The following is a 17,035-nucleotide window of genomic DNA, read 5'->3' on the forward strand; positions in this document are numbered from 1 at the left end:
TTGCTGAGGCTCCTGAAAACACTGCCACCAAGCACTGCCGAGGAGGAGATAAGGCCTTCTTGAGATAGCTAATGCTTCTTAAGCAATCTCAGTGCTAAACGCCCTGCCTACTGAAAGAAATAGGATGGCCGAAGGAAGGAAATGACGACTTCAGAAGATCACAAAGAGGTTACTATGGCAAGGTAGCTGAAAATGCAAGAGAGCAAGAAGCCTGATCATTGGCTGTAGGCATCAAGAAGCTCGAATCTCTCACATGTGTAAGGGTTTTCCTATCATTTCAACAAGTGTCACTTTGATTGATCCACATGTAATGTAAACATTATTGGACAGATACCAAGGATGTCTTCTAAGTATTAACAGGAGTTAGGAAGTCACTATACGAGGCATTTACATACTAAAAACTACTTATTTATCACATAGTGCTATGACCTTAATAAAAATACTAATCAGCCTATAGCTCATTCATTACGTCTTAAAATAGGAAATTATGAATCAAGTGTTTTCAGGTAGCAATCACTAGCTAAAACTCAAGTTACCTCACATTCCATCCGCAGTAATGGACCAAGTAAAGGACCTCTCCACCTTCGACATCAGAATCTTTAATACTAGCTTCATACATTTTTTGATTTTTCCCTCGTCCATACCGCACTTGGACTTTCATGCCTGGTGGATAGCATTCAAACTCCTCTTCCTCGTGGTTGTTGTCCTCCTCTTCATCCTCTTCCTCCTCGTCCTCCTCCTCCTCTTCAGCGTCTTCGTCGTCTTCCTCTTCCTCTTTATTCGTTTCATCTCTTGAAAGGTTTAAGAAATCGCAGTTAATATGGGCCCCTTCACAAGCTTTCCAGTTCCAAACCACATAAACTGATACAAATCGTGGCTGTGATTGTCCGGGAACGGCAGGTTCCGTGCGTATGAAATGCTCTGATTTTCAATTTAATATTAAAACTAAAACGGCATAAGACGACCATGGTTACAAAAAAGGTACATCAGAGAACAGAACATTGAAAAGTAAGTGCGTTAAAAGAAAGCTTCCAACAGCCAGACGGACAGGAGGTGTGCTGCAGAGCAAGAAACAGTGGACCGTTACAATTTTCTCAGGTTTTATTGTGAGAGTGTTTCACAGCTCGGTTCGCAAAAACAAAAACCATTACACCTCATAGCCATTTTCTGACTACAATTATTGTTCATTTAAATATTTCGAGCCTCAGGATATTTAAAGCAAAAACTTCTCCAAGCCGGGGGCTAGTCTTAGTAACTTTAAAAGGTGCTCCGACTAAAATCACATGCATTATATACTAAAATGTTATTGTACCTGTCACAAGTATATGCTACTAACTTCACATTCATACCCCATCAAGTTTTTTTCTCTTTATTCTTCTAAACTTCAAAATTTCTGCTCTCTTGACAATAGTCACTGAAATTCTTCTCTACCAACTCTCTCAACTTCAAAGTTCCAAATGAAACTCATTCTGATCTTTTCAGAATCCTGTACTTTCTAAAACTGAGTATTCATATTCATTTTATATTAGCCACAAATCTGTATTGAACAAGTTGGGGAGAATCTCAAGCCATAAATCTTTCTAAGCACTAGATTGCAAAAAATCAATGCTTTAGCATGAAACTCGACACTTAGTTAAGTTTTTATCTACTCTGCAGTATGTCTAAATGTATGACAATAGATTCCTCTCAAAAAGAATCCATCACTTTATAGCTGACAAATGAATAAACATCATAGAACAGAATCACAAGACAGCTGAGCATTAAATTTTAAAAGTTAATAGAAATAATATTTATACAAAAAAGGCAACTTCCACTGATAATTTTTAATATTCTCATAAGCAACCTTTTTATCAATAATATATTTTAGCATTCCTAATTATACAGGCAACAAAAATAATATAGAAATAAGAGATAAAAGCATTATAACCCTTTTTATTCTACTGTTTTCCTTCTATACAGTGAGGGACGGGAAGGGAAGCACAATAAACTTATAAAATTAAGTCTGATTTCATAAAAGTGTCAAATGTGTCAATTTTCTCTGAAATATATCCCAAGTCTGTAAAGATTCTCAAGAATTATCCCTCTTTTAAAGACAAATCTACAGCCAAAGGAGAGAAGGCCTGGGAAGAGTGGGTGGGGAGTGGAGGGGATCAGTGGGAAAAATAAAGGGGACACCTGTAATACTTTCAACAACAGATAAATAACCAAAAAACAGCCAAATGAATATATACTTAAAACCTAAAGGAAACCTACTGTTGTCTAAGATAAAAAATATGAACTCTATTATTGAAAGTACATGAACAGCTTTAAAATGAAAGATCAGTAATGCTAAAATATCCAAGTAATTATCAGAAAGGGTATTATGGATAATAAGCTATTATTAACAAGTTTAAACAAATGTTTTATCTGTGTATTACATACTATATACATATATAAAATTAAAAGTTAAAATATCAGGGAAAAAAGGAAATGTGTTGTGCTGGCCACAACAAAACAAGAGACCTATCATGCACCTCAGAATCATGATATAAAAGGAGAAAGAGAGAATAAAAAGTCTAAAGTTTTTAAAAAATGAAAACAACTCTAAACGGTACCTCATATCATGTAATATGCTCAACCAACTGACAAATGCCAAGAATTGCAAGCACCAGCCTACATTAAGGGGTAGCCAGAGTAATCTTTATTTAATCTGAATAAAAACTCTGTACTAACAAATCAAAACAAAAACCAAAAATTTCACATTTAATAGCAACTTCAGACAACAATCAAATAAAAGTCATGAAAATAATATACTGATGCACAGATAACAGACAACACAATTACTGGCTTGAATCAGCCATAGAAAATTCTTCTAAGAATTCAGTAGCAAAATCAGAGGTAAGTGTACTAAACCAGATACAAGACAGAATGCCGAGAAAGACAGCCTTTGAATGTCTAACATGCAACCAGCATACAGGTTAAAGAAATGAAGTTAATGAATACATTACATACACACACACACACACCAGCAAGAATTTTTCATCTGAATTCACAAAGAAATATCCAAATTTCCCAGTTTGATATCACACTCCTTACAATGAAACAAATTAAAAGAAAAAAGCTACAACTTACCAATACCTAGTATGGACCAGATGCAGAAATATGGAGGCAGGTCATTAAAAATTCTTGGTCGTAGCTAATTATTTAGTGGAAGTTATATATCAGAGAAATACTTCAGTATTAATTCTTTAGAACTGTAAAATTTTCTATTGCACTGATCTAGTAAAATTCAGAAATCACTTGTGGACTTTCATTTCTAACACAGAATGCTTCTAAAAAATATCAAACGAGGGCAGTCACACCAGGATAATACCAGTTTGTGGTATGACATATACGAGTGTATCTCTGTAGTAAGAAAGAAGCTATATAGTTGAAGAATTAAATGAATTAATAAAGCCCTACAAAACACAGATTTTACTAATAATAATGTTTTTAAAGTACTAATGTGAAAAGTAAAGATAATTACTAGTAACAAAGAGAAAATAAAGGCTTATCAGAGTGCCTTCGACACAGTAGATGTTCCAGAAATAGCTGCAGATTTAAATGTCACATTTTTAGGCAGAAAGCTGAATCCATACTAAGTTCTTTCTTAACAGTTGAAATAGTCCCCAGTAGAAGCATGTATGATTTCAAATAAACATTTACATACAGAGAACCAAATATAATGAAGAAACAAATTATATTCAGCTAAACCAGGGTTATTTTTTTTTCCTTTAAATTTTATCTGCATGCTGAGGCCAATTTTGCAAAATAACACTAAAAGGATCAAGAGATTTTAGGCAAAAAACTGGATATTCATTAAGTTTTTTAATAGTTGCAATAGCAGTAAGGAATATGTGAGCGATATATTTGTACACACAGATACGTAACGAAGATAAACACCTTTTACTATATTCATTAAACATGTTTTTCTTTTTCCTCCCTCCCTCCTTGGCTTCATGCTGTGGCCAAATTTCAGATAAATATTAAAGTGATTAAAAAACATTGGTTGTACTTTTTGAAAAGGGCCAGCAACAGTGAGGAATGTTTAGGGTTTTTAAAGCTCAGAAATAAGATCAGACACCAAAGATCACTGGCAGTGTACAAATTACATTGCTAAATAATTCTTCATTCCAAACTAACCCAAACAAGTAAATGCTACTTGCACATAAAACACAGCATAACAATTTTGGCCTTTTAAAAACTAATTATTAGCACTTTTCCATTCTTATTTTTTTTGCTTAAGAAATGAATACAACTGTCAAAGTCTACAGCCAACATACCACCTACAAAACATTGACGAAAATCCTTTTCCCAAATTTGTCTTATCCGGTTATTTAGCAGAGCTTCACGTAGTAAAAAGTACTTTTCTCTAGTTGAAAATTTTATAAATTTCTATGATGAGAGCAAAAAGAATCAATCGAATATATGACCTTTTGCTGCATTGGCATTGGTCGGGTCTCTGAAGTAGGCAAATGCAATTTAGGTACTAAGTTCAAGTCAGCCAATTACTCTATATTTTGTCAATCAAATTTCGATTCACACATACACGCACATACCAAGAGAAAATTACAGGAATTCATTCGGCCAAAATGCATCTTAACCAAAAACAGAGTTCTTACCCAGATTTTGCTTTTTCTTCTTCAGCTTCTACCTTTATGCTGAAGGATTCATCTATCCCAGTTGTGTCATCATTTTTGTCCACCAGATTTTCATTTTCTTCTGCCTTTTTTATGGAAACTTCTTTTTCCTGATCACTTTGTGTAGATATAGATTCTAACAAATTCTTTTTACTTCCCTAGAAAAAGATCAGAGCAACTAAACCAACAAAAGTAAATACTATCAACTTAAATGTTGTTCTAATTAAAAAAGGTACCAACCAATACTAATATTGAGAGAGGTTTTAGTTATTTTAAGAAACTCCTGCATTCTTGCCAAGACCGGTTTGGCTCAATGGATAGAGCGTCGGCTTGGGGACTGAAGGGTCCTGGGTTCGATTCCGGTCAAGGGCATGTACCTTGGTTGTGTGCATATCCCCAGTAGGGGGTGTGCAGGAGGCAGCTGATCGATGACTCTCTCTCATCGATGTTTCTAACTCTCTCTCTCTCTCCCTTTCTCTCTGTATAAAAATCAATAAAATATATTTTAAAAAAAAAGAAGAAAAAAAAAGAAATGCACAATCTAAGTATAAAAGTATACAATAAATTAACAAATCTTCAGAGTATGTGGAGAATTTACCAAAGGTGGCAAAGGGCAATATGGATTTACCAGGAAGGGTTTAATATTTTCCTTTCTTTCAACATCATCCTCAGCAGGCTTTTCGTCTTTCATTATCATCTTCTCCTCCTCTTCAATCTTTATTTCTTTCATTTCTGGTTCACTTTCTTCCTTAACTTTTATTTCTTTTACATTTTCACACTCCTTACATGGCTTGTTAGCAACTTTCTCTGGCAGTGCCATCTGAAATTCAATATTGGCCGACCTACAGTACTCCTCAAAACCATATAAGTATCTAGAAACATGGAGAGAAATTACATTTAGGAAAAATTTTGAAATATTATTGTAGAGTTGTAGTTATTTAAATTTGTCCATTTCTCTTGGTTTTCAGATATGGAGCCTTATTAACATTCTCATTTATTCTAGAGTTCAGTTCTTCCCAATCTTTTTAACCCAAATAGAAATTTTTCAAAGAAAGTTTCATTTAAAAAAACTATGCTAAAAGTGAAAAGACAGTCATCATCTTAAATATACCAACTGTAACAACAGTAGCTTTTACAAGCTCTAGTGCAGTGTTTTTCAACCTTTTTTGGGCAAAGGCACACTTGTTTCATGAAAAAAATCACGAGGCACACCACCATTAGAAAATGTTAAAAAATTTAACTCTGTGCCTATATTGACTATATATAAAGTAATTCTCTTGAATAGGAATCAAATAAACACAAAGAAAGTATTTTATAATTACTTTATTATAAACAAAATAGTGAAAAATTATAAAATTCTTGTCTTGTCTGCACCTATGGCACACCAGGCAACATGTGCCGCGGAACAGCGGTTGAAAAACGCTGCTCTAGTGACAGCATGTTTGTTGAGTGCTTCTTTATAAGCCAGGCTTTGGACCGCTAAGCACAAGTAAAGCCTCATTTAATCCTCAGAGTAATCCTATGAAGCAAGCAGTAGTCTCTTCTTCTACACATGAAGAAACTGAGGCTCAGGAGAACAAAGGAATGGTCCCAGGACACCGATTGCTAGTAACTGGCAGGACCAGGAATCAAACTTGTGTGTACCTAACTTTCAAAACGTTGGCGTTTTAACCTAACACAGTACTTTCAAAACTTACCTGGCCACAAACACTGCTTCACAGACTATCTCACAGATCTAGTGTTCACAGAATGTTCTAGAAAATGTTATATTATAGAGTGATTGCTCTAGCGAAAATTTCTGATTTCTTCTTAGAGCCTCAGTTATGGGATACATCCCATCCTGCTTTCTGGATAAAACAGGGAATAGAGCTATGTCAAGCACACCGACTTACTTTTTATAAGCACATTTCACATTGTACCCTGCAGCTGAGTTTAAGACAGGGATTCCCAGGTCTTGGTAGACTTGCTTCCAAACAGCTCCACTTTCAATCTAATGGACAAAGTGAAATGAAAACTTCCAAGTTAAAGGTAGGAATATAAAAATATTTTTATAAACATAGTATATATAAATGTTATATTTATTAGTTTTAGTCTCAAATGGATGAAAAATATTCATCTCAATAAATACTAAATAAAAAATTGATTCACAACAATATTCTAAAGTTTTAGTATTCTAACAAATCTCAGAGAATAAATGTTGAAATATTATAACATTTCATTTTAAATAAATCCTGTTATAGTAAATTAGAAAATGTCCAAATTCCTAATCAAAATTTATAATGAAGAAACTGAGACAGAAATTTTAAAATGATGTATCATGTCCCATAAAACTTACAAGCTAATAAATCAAAGCAGTCCTTATGGCTTTTACTAAAACATTTGATTCTACAGAAAAAAAATTTCAGTTTTAATTAGATGAGCATCATTTAACATGGCAATCTTAAGATAATTTCTTCTAGTTCAAAAAAAGATGTTCTGGATGTTTCTATAAATACATATATAAATGATATGTTTTATATATCAGGCACAGTGGAAGAGATTCAGATATAAAGATTAACACAGACCCATGCTCCCAAGTATGGTACAGTTTAGTGGGAGACATAAGCAAAATTTTCCATCGAAATACCATAGTTATGCTGTGACTTAAGACATAACTAGGTGGTTTATGAAAGTCTGACAAACTTAACAATAAGTCAGAAAGCTCATTTTTAAAAAATCTTTAATTGAATTTAAAGTTGTTCTGAGGAAGCCAGCTCTGTTTCTAAACCTGTCACTTCCATTTTTTATTCATTGGAATAAATAATTTTAGATGAGAAAACATGTGTAAAAACATGCTTCACTTTTGATTGTAATACTTACATTATCAAATCCTCCAAGTTTGTGCACAAGTCTGAATAACTTAAAGAGGTTCAAATTTCTATAGCCAAGCACAGGTCGTTTGTTAATAGGTGTGCCTGTTAAGGAAAACATAAAATATATTAAAATCACACTGCATTTTTTATTTAAAACTTCAAAAGATTCAAATACAGTGCAGTGAGTGTATGCATACACACCCAAAGTGGGACAAAAGTAGCTTTACAGTTGTGAGTATAAAACAGTTTATTCTTATATGATTATTTATTAATTTATTGCATTTTCCATACGAACAACTGTAAACCAATTTTTGTCCTACCCTGCATATACATGGCAGGGGGGAAGGAGGTCTACTAAAGTCCATTTCATTAACATTTTTCTCCCTCTCACCAGGTTGTTGAAACCTTACATGATTTCATTCCGCTATTACTTTCCTTGTGAGTTAAAGAATAAATACCAAAGAAAGCGTAATAATAATTTGAAAAATCAGGGAAACAAGGTTTGGTAACACTGCTGAAATGGTGGGCACCTGCTTCACATGGCGTTGTCTTTATGATGCCTTCTTAGCATTTTAGAGATTTTTTCTTTAATGACGAGAGAGAGGTATCGATGTGTTGCTCCACTAACTTACGCATTCATGGTTGACTCTTGTATGTGCCCCGACACAGGACTGAACCTACAACCCGGGCATATGGGACAGCACTCGAACCAACTGAGCTGCCAGCCAGGGCTTCCTTTCTTTGCATTTTACTAAAGTATTACTTCTCTAAGTGATTCTAAAGTAAAGCTATAGTTGTCTTTCATTCTAATACGGAAAAATGTAGGGCAAGGACATGAACTATTATACTTTTAGAAAAGGTAGAGGAAATAAGGAACAGAGCTACCCAACCTATGGCCCTTTTCAAAAAATATATAACTGGCATAATCACTGTTCTAATATTAGATTTTATTCATCACCTTTTATTTATGTCACATAAAAGCCTAAGAAATAGCCTACCTTCTTAGGCCAAGCCTGCATTTATACAAAGAAATAACACAGGAATCAAGGACAATGTATATTCTATAAAAAGATAACTACATGATAGTAGCCACTTATCATTTACGAAAGCAAAAGACAAACAGAGCCAGCTTCTACTCATCAGCAAGCAAACAAAGATTTAAAAATAACTAGAGTCAAGTGGCATTTCCACATCTTATTCATTCATGTCCTTCTCCTCAAGGTAGAGAGCTTTCTGCTTCTCCCGACTCCTTTCCCTTGCTCCCATCTTCCCAGAAAGAACCTACACTCTGAGCGGATGAGCAAGAGGGTAACGGTCCCGCAGGCCTGGGGAACTGGGGTACCCCACAGGCCAGCACCTCTTCCTCTTCCCCCAGCCCTGCATCTATGTAATAACACTAGGCGGGTTCAAGGAGCTAAGCCACGCTTCACCTTGTAACACTGTCCCATTTCTTTACTTCTAGCTCTGTGTGTGGGTTCATTCTCTTAGCTGTGAGGCTGAGCCTTATAAAAAGACTTAGGGTCCATCTTAGAGTGTAGCCACCTCTCTCTCTCTCTCTCTCTCTCTCTCTCTCACACACACACACACACACACACACACACACACACGTGTGTGTGTGTCAAACAGTGGTTGTGGCATCTATGTGGGTGCAAATACAACGGTGCTGCTATGATCCCGCTCTGCTGCTGCTCCCTAGCATCTGCGCTCTTTGGCAGAAGAGAACTAACGGGAGTGAAGAAACAACAGGACAGAACACAGGCCCTGATGGGTCCACGGCCATGACATCCATCAAAACACTGTCCAAGTCCTCATTCCCCTCCCACGTGACAGACACATGCGAGGTGCCGGTGATATTGACAATCAAAAGATGGCCAGGATTACCGGGAATAGGAAGCTTAATGAACAGAATTATTATTTTTAAATTATTCACTATGTATCTGACACCCGCAATATTAATGATGAGAGAGGGGAAAAGAAAGGAAGCACACTCACCTCTATCCTCCATGAATTTGTACAGCTGCTGGAGGAAGTTTTCTCTTTCTTCTGGAAACGGTTCTATTTCTTCCTAGTTTTAGTCACAGAAAACAGAATATTATTTTGCTCAGTTAAGCATTGAATAAAACTAGCAGATTTCCTACCAACAGCAAAGACTAATACTCGCTACAATATTTCAAAGGCTTTTTATCAAATACAAATGATTTCTCAATACTAAGCTGTCCGAACCTAGAAAATTCTAGACATTTTAGGCTTTAGAGAGAGAGGAATGTGCCCTAACAGGTATCTCCAAAGTGACAATCCCAAATGTAAATTCTCACATAAGAAATGAGACTACAAAGATGGTTCTCTCACGTTCAGGGTCACAGGCTGGAGACAACCTACGCTCACGTCTATGAAACTGGGTCCGGGTTTAATTCACATCAAAACTGACTGATCATCACTCCTCAGAGAACTGTCCAAGTGTGCGTCCCAGTAGCGGCAACTACAAGTGTCCATGATTACACACAGCCCCACTGCGAGGCCTGCAAGCGTGCCGAATCGGTAGAATGGGGAACAAACTCGACCTACAAAACCTGAAGATTCAGACTGAGGGAAATCTTCAGGTAATAAAATAGTTCCCCGATTTAGCAATTACAAGGGCTGTGGCCAGGGGCTGTGGCAGTGGGGAGCGGTCCTGCAGGGAGCAGGGAGTAGGTGAGAGGGAGGCGGGCATCCATGCGGTGACCATCATCCACTCAAACATTCTGTGAGCACCGGCGGGTGGACGCGCTAGGTCAGGTGCTGATCAATGAGAGGAAGATGAGCAATGGCGAAGAGTAACTGCTCAGGAAGTGGCCTGAACGAGACAGCAAGGCGACAGTTACTCCGGCTGAGGCCAGTGTCTCTCTGATAGTAAAGGCAGGAGCAGACTTTGAAATGGAGAGTCTAAATCAATCACTTTCCTTTTTAAAACTGTGTCTGATGCCATGGTTTGAATGAGATTTGCCCCTTTATTTTATACGCTAGCAGAGCAGAGGGAGGCCAGTTAAAATCAAAAACTCATGTTGATAAGCTGTCAGGCTTGCTAGCTGGGCAGAGGAGAATAAGTGACAATTATGAACTTGTTTAGGATAAATCTGCATTTCTCAAATCTCAGTTTAAACATGGTCCACATATGCTGTGTGTAAAGCAGTCAGAGGTAAGTCTAAGGAAATCTATTTTCTAGCTATCACCTAATGTTCCCACGGTACAATATCTGGCTTTCATAAACTGCCAAATTAATTCCCGTTGCAAAATTTTTGAGCCACGTTTTTATATATGACACAAAAAAATGTTTAAACTGGAAACCAGATTTGCTTTTACAAAAACACCAATCTAAGCACCAACAGTTTGGTGATTAACATTTGCTGATCATCTGTTACATGTTACACACATGTCAGACACTGTGAATGTGAGTACAAGGAAGGCCAGGTCCCTACCCTCAAAGAGCTGATAGATCAGTAGGGGAATTAAGAAACAGACATACATCAATGTGCTTATGTATAAAATATGTACAAGGACCGGTAGTAGTTTAGACTAGCAAACCGAGTGGTTAACTTTCCTGAGGGAGAAAGGCGATGGTTTGCAGAAGGTTTCCGCTTACAAGGATGAGGTCTGAAAACTGAGCAGGAGGGTGCCAGGATGGCTGAGGGGGGGAGGGAAGGGAAGGGCACTGAGGGAGGGGGTCCTGGTATGCCCATGTGATTTTAGCATTTTAAATAGAAAGCAGTGGAGAGAAGACTTACACTACACATTGTCACCATAGATCACTTATCATTAGGCAACCCCATGCCTATAATAGTGATGTGGCAGAATCTCATAAGTACCTAAAATATTACATATTGAAATTAATTTGGTTTCCTGAAAACATTAAATACAATTCACTTCACGGTCAAATATACTAGCCTTCGCTACCTGTATCTCTCACCCAATAACTTTCATGAAGTCGCTCAACAAACCGTGCAAGAGTACAGCGGTGTAATGTCTCTAGCAATATCATGGACATCTTTTCTGGGTACCTGTCACTGCTAGACCTAAAGTACTAGCTTCTTTATCTATATAAATTCAGATCTTATGATCTTATCAGAATGACTCATCTATTTATATTAGATAAAATCATTGAAGATTCTCATTAACCTTTATTTTTTACTCACTCTTTTAATACTAGATGGAATATATATTTTATACTTTCCTAGGTATTTCAATAAAATATGCAGATGTAGTGTGAACAATGTATGAGGCGATAGCTATCTACAGAGCAGTGAAAAGCTTGTGAAAGTTTTACTATATTGGATGGGTATTTCCTTAGTCATCTGTTAAACCAAAAGCAGAGTAAAATTAAGAAACGTTTCTGAGGTTATCGGGATAACTATGCTTATTTTTCATTTCACAAGGCCATATATCTATTTTAAGGTAAGCAAGCAAACTACTTGATTACAATGAGTATCACAGATACAATTTTATTGTGAAGTATTTCTAATACTAAAAATATTCAAGTAATTAATGACTTATGCGCCAAATTCTAACTCAAAGAAAACCCAGCTGTAGCTTTGATGTAAAGGCCTCCGCTGTTTTCACTCACCTCCTCCTCACTGCTGTTATCCTCCTTTTCTTTCTCATCCTCCTCCTCCTCTTCCTCCTCCTCCGCCTCACTGCTGGAGCTGTCTTCTTTCAATTCCGTCTTCCAGTTGGCAGGAATTGTTCTACTTCTGTGAAACTCCAGTGCCTGGTCAAAGGCTGGAAAGAGACCATAAACTATGTGACTTGTCTCCAGATAGTAAGCAAACAAAGAAATGAAAACCACTGCTTTTCCGTGTAGCAGCTCATTTAATCTGCTCCGTCTTAAGCACCAGGCAGCCATTTTTATAGCATGGCAAAACTACTACCATTAGAGGGGACCTAGGTTCTAACAAACACAAAAGAGCAGTTTTTCTTCTTTTAAACAAAAATTAAGCATGCCTAATAAAAACAAATTTAAGTTAGGTAAATCTTTCATTGTTTACCCAACAAATGACAATTAAATAGAATCACATGCCAGCCGGAACCACTGTAATGAACATACAATACCTGAAAATATTTTTTCTCTACATCTCTAAATTTAAATTATATTAACAATTAACTTCAATTAAATTAGTTCCGAAGTTATTCTCATTTTATAATACATGGAAATAAATTCTTGGTCATTTTTAACTCATCTACACAACATATTAGACTTGATGAATAAAGGCAAAGAGAAACAGCTACATACAATGTCAAAAATCTAGTAAGAAATGCAATTTCAGCATTTAATATAACCACTGAATAATATAATAAGTATAACTATTGTTATGGTATAAGAAATGCCCAATTGAAATCATTTTGATTCCTGTTTCTACCATCCTTGGGAACTAACATTTTATTTAGAGGCGAAAGCCAGACTACAGCAGTAGCTGCTGATATGGTTCTTTCACACTTTAAATAATATTAAGCTGGAAAAAAAAAAAAAAAAAGGAAACTATGACAACAAAAGACACATGGGCTTACAAAGACAAAGTCACAGAAAACTAAGTATAGCTTTAAAGGCAACGTGTTCAAAATATCCCTTTTAAAGAAGGTCTCATTGAAAGTATTGCAGAGGTCCCTGTTCTCCCCTTAAACCACCTCCACCCTGCACCCATTCCCCTTCACCATTATGGTCTGTGCCTGTGGGCTATGCATGTATGCACCCAAATTCTTTGGTTAATCTCTACCCACCCTCCCACCCCCACCCCACCCCACCCCCACCTACGAGAATTTAATCTCCAAAAACACTATCAGTCCAAGGTTGCCTTACCTTGTTTTAATGCAGCATCAGGCTTTGGTGCAGAGTCACTCGTAATTTCATGGACATCCTTTCTGGGTACTGAAGTACTGTATTGTTTTTTCAATTTTAAAGGAAAAAACACAAAAATACAACAGAAATTAATGAAGAGCCTAATTACACATCACAGAAAGCGACTGAAAATATGGGGATAGTGACATTTACACAAGGTCACAAGTTACAGATAAGATGTTAATTCAAGATGGGGTATCTACAAAAGGACCCCACCTTGAATAGAGATAAACAAGGTATCTCAAATTATCAGATTATCCCTGGCTAAAAGCAATGAAATTCTAAATGAAAAGTACTGAAATACTAAAAATAACAACAGATAAAAATGTCTGGGTAGCAGAATAAATCAATCCGATAAATAAGAAGTCAAACAACAAGAATGTGCCATTATCTTGGAATAATCATAGGAAATCACTAAATTTAACATTGGAAGAAAATGTACTAGTTTATAATGTAAATGCTCTCCTAACAAAATTTTAACTAGATTTTAGACTAAAGTCCTCAAGTACAAAGAGGGATCAGATGTAAGCATCTCTAAGAGGTTCTATCATATATGTCATGTATGTTTCCTGTCTGACACTGATAAATCATTCTTCAGCTTTCCCGAATTTGGTTTGTGTCAGTCAATCCACAAAAGCCTAAAAACGATTCCAGATACAATTTTCAGCTTGCCTATTCCTTTTAACCTTTCATCGTTAAAATCTCATACACAAAAGTAGGCCAAATAGTGCAATGACGTCCCACATATCCATTACCCAACTACGATAATCATTAAATAACTCATCTTCATGCTCATACCCCTACCTACTCCCTCCTTCCTGAATTCAATTATTTTGAAGCAAATCCCAGTCATGTAATTTCATTATGGAGCTTCAAAATTCTTTTTTAAAAATATCATACCATTATCAAACATTTAAAAACTAGTAATTTCTTAATATCAAACCAGTATTCAATTTCAGTGTTCAAATTTCTCTTATCTTCATTTCATTTACATAGGTTTTCATAAATCACTTTTAAGAACCTGAAAACCCAAACACCAATCTTAAGATATGATCATCCTTTAAAGATATAGTCATCCTATAAGGCAGAGTATAAAAGGTATGGCTTTTCTGGTCACACAATTCTTAAAGGGAAAAAAATAGAAATTTGTAACTCAGTTCTAAGAAAGTTCTATATGAGAAACATCTTTAACACTTAAGATACAATTAAAGAGCCCTAATTAAATATTCAAGAACAATAAATGTATCCACTAATATATCAATCAAGGGTTAGATATGGTAGATATGTCAAATTTGCCTAAACAAATCACCAGCTATTACACAAGCAAAATTGACAAATTCGACAATACTGAGATTGTAGGTTAGCAAAGATCATCATGAACAAGGAAAGACATACTACATTTACTAATAATATGAAAAATTATCTTACTTTGAAACTTTCTGAATGACTAAAAGCAAAAGGGTAATGTCACTGGAAATAAGTTTATAATTTACCATCCTAATGTGGAAAAATAGCATCTTTTTCACAAGTGAATTATACTTACAATTTTCCATCCTTGAAAGATCGAACGAGAATATTATCTTTCTTCACAGCGATTTCATCACTACAATCAGGACAAACCACCTTTTTTAAAAAAGGGTGAAATTATGATAAGTAAATGCATGTTTATGGATAGTTACAATAGAACCAATTATTTAACTCCTTTCAGAAAGTAGTTTCAGCTTAAAAACTAAATTTAGTTTTAGGGCAAACAGGTACACACACGTGGACACAGTCGCCAGTAATCTGAAATGTATGTCCTACATCCTCGCAGGCCTACGGATCACCCGCAGAGCAGGACCCAAAATGGGATCAGGTATTTAAACCTTAATCAGGACGGTCTCCATATGTAACAAAGGTAGAGATGAGGCTCTATATTATTTACAGCTAAGTAAGTGTTTTAAAACACATTACGTTTCTTTGTAATACTACCCACTCTAAAAAGTAAACACTTCCAAGTGGGTACCTTTCTGGAGTCCGTATAAGATTTCCTACTAACGTTAAAAGATCTATTTTATTGGAAATAGCCTCAGCTGGTATTTACAGTGAGGATAAAGCACGTTTTCCCAAAGGCAGCACCAATGTAAGAGGCCTATGAATTCTGTCTTTCTTAAATGACTTGAGAGTTCCTTGTACCCAGAGGCCATTCTGAGAGCTGATCTTTCTCTGGACTGAAGGATGCTAAAACCAGTTCCCCATTTTGCTCCTATGAAAAACACTGAGACAAACAGTTGCGGTTTTTTTTCATGAACTCATGCAGTTGAAAATGAAACTCTTTTATGTTGAAGTTACTCACCAAAGCGGGAAAACAGAGGGCTTTCTTTTTGTCCAAACTAACGTAATCGACACAAACAACTTTTCCTAGGAGCTCATCGATCTGCTTCCTGTCATCCTCATCTTCATCACTGGAGGATGAAGAGGACTCTTCCTCTGGGCTAGGGAAAGGAAACATAAGACATTTCCACTTATCTTACAAAGAATAAGCACACCAAGTTGCTAAGATATTCTAGAAAATTTTTTCCCATTTTCTAATACCTACAAAACGCTAAATTAAGTTCCTAAATTTCTAAAGAATACCAACATAAAAGGAGTATGATTAAAGAAAAACACATCATTTTCCTGAAAATATTTCCCATTTATGTAGTGCTATTTTAAACAATGAAGGGAAAGATCAGAACAGACTAACATTGGTCCCCAAATTCTCAAAAAGCTGAAGGCCCATATAAAATACCCCCATGCTATACATAATAAAATATATTAGATCCTACATTCAGATTAAAGGAGTTATAGACATAGTAATTTTACACTCTCAGTACAAAGCTAATTTTAAAAGAAGGCAGGCAGATCTTTATTATGGGAAGTCAGGGGAGAGAGAGGAGACAATCTGATAAAAGATCATCACTGTTATTCTCAATATCACATTTGCACAAATATTCATAAAATGCACAATATGACTGTTTTGTATTGTTAAAAATCCCTTCCAGTTACATTGTATATTGAACTAGTAAATTAGAAAGATGTTAGAAAAAGGATCTAAAACTGTCTATTTGATATTAGACAAAAGCAGAGTAAAAAGTACTAGTAAGAAGGACAAAAGAAACACAAAACAAAAAAAATTCTACTGAATCTGCTTCAGAGAAAGCCCACAATCAGGTTGTGGGTTCGATCCCCAGTAAGGGATGTGCAGGAGACAGCTGGTTGATGTTTCGCTTTCATCACTGTTTCTCTCTCTCTATCTCTCTCTTTTCCTCTCTCTCTAAAAAATGAAATAAAAAAAAAAAAAAAAGCTCATTCAGCTAGTTTTATGGATGCCCTTTATATCATCATCGTTAGCAAGAAAGTCACAATGTCACAGATAACAGACATCAAATCTATAAATCATAGAAAGAGAGAAACTGGGCTTTCCTTGGCCAAGGAAGTCCTCTGTATCTTATAAAAGTTCTCATTTCTTTCTTAAGACTTAACAAGTGTGAAGGCTTCAGACACCAGGAAGATGCACATAAACTGATTGGCGGAGTAAATGTCCATATTCCACTCAAAACTCATTCTCTGTTTATGGACTAGATCCCCTTCCCTCCATCATCTCCTCAAGACTTTGTTCCAGCAAGGCTTCTCTCTCT

At 35.9% G+C, this 17,035-nt stretch overlaps 2 protein-coding genes across 6 annotated transcripts in view; both read right to left on the bottom strand.

The window, feature by feature from the left end:
• GNG4 (G protein subunit gamma 4) overlaps window positions 1–17,035 on the bottom strand; it is a 170,080-nt gene that overhangs the window by 94,551 nt on the left and 58,494 nt on the right. The window lies entirely within an intron of this gene.
• ARID4B (AT-rich interaction domain 4B) overlaps window positions 1–17,035 on the bottom strand; it is a 53,524-nt gene that overhangs the window by 16,483 nt on the left and 20,006 nt on the right. For 3 of the 5 annotated variants that reach the window (XR_014793584.1, XM_084868674.1, XM_084868675.1), the window contains exons 8-17: window positions 15,712–15,850; window positions 14,920–14,999; window positions 13,338–13,414; window positions 12,108–12,262; window positions 9,503–9,575; window positions 7,518–7,612; window positions 6,551–6,648; window positions 5,287–5,530; window positions 4,641–4,816; window positions 537–791 (exon numbers count right to left, since the gene is read on the bottom strand). Coding sequence is in view for 4 of the 5 variants with exons in the window: in XM_084868674.1 (XP_084724800.1) it covers window positions 537–791; window positions 4,641–4,816; window positions 5,287–5,530; window positions 6,551–6,648; window positions 7,518–7,612; window positions 9,503–9,575; window positions 12,108–12,262; window positions 13,338–13,414; window positions 14,920–14,999; window positions 15,712–15,850 (1,392 nt within the window). In the remaining variant the exon portion in view is untranslated. The remainder of the gene's footprint in view (window positions 1–536; window positions 792–4,640; window positions 4,817–5,286; window positions 5,531–6,550; window positions 6,649–7,517; window positions 7,613–9,502; window positions 9,576–12,107; window positions 12,263–13,337; window positions 13,415–14,919; window positions 15,000–15,711; window positions 15,851–17,035) is intronic. The other 2 variants (XM_084868676.1, XM_084868677.1) reach the window with 2 other exon arrangements.

This window comes from Pipistrellus hanaki (assembly GCF_964339955.1).
Source record: "Pipistrellus hanaki genome assembly, chromosome: 20".
NCBI classification, from domain to species: Eukaryota; Metazoa; Chordata; class Mammalia; order Chiroptera; family Vespertilionidae; genus Pipistrellus; species Pipistrellus hanaki.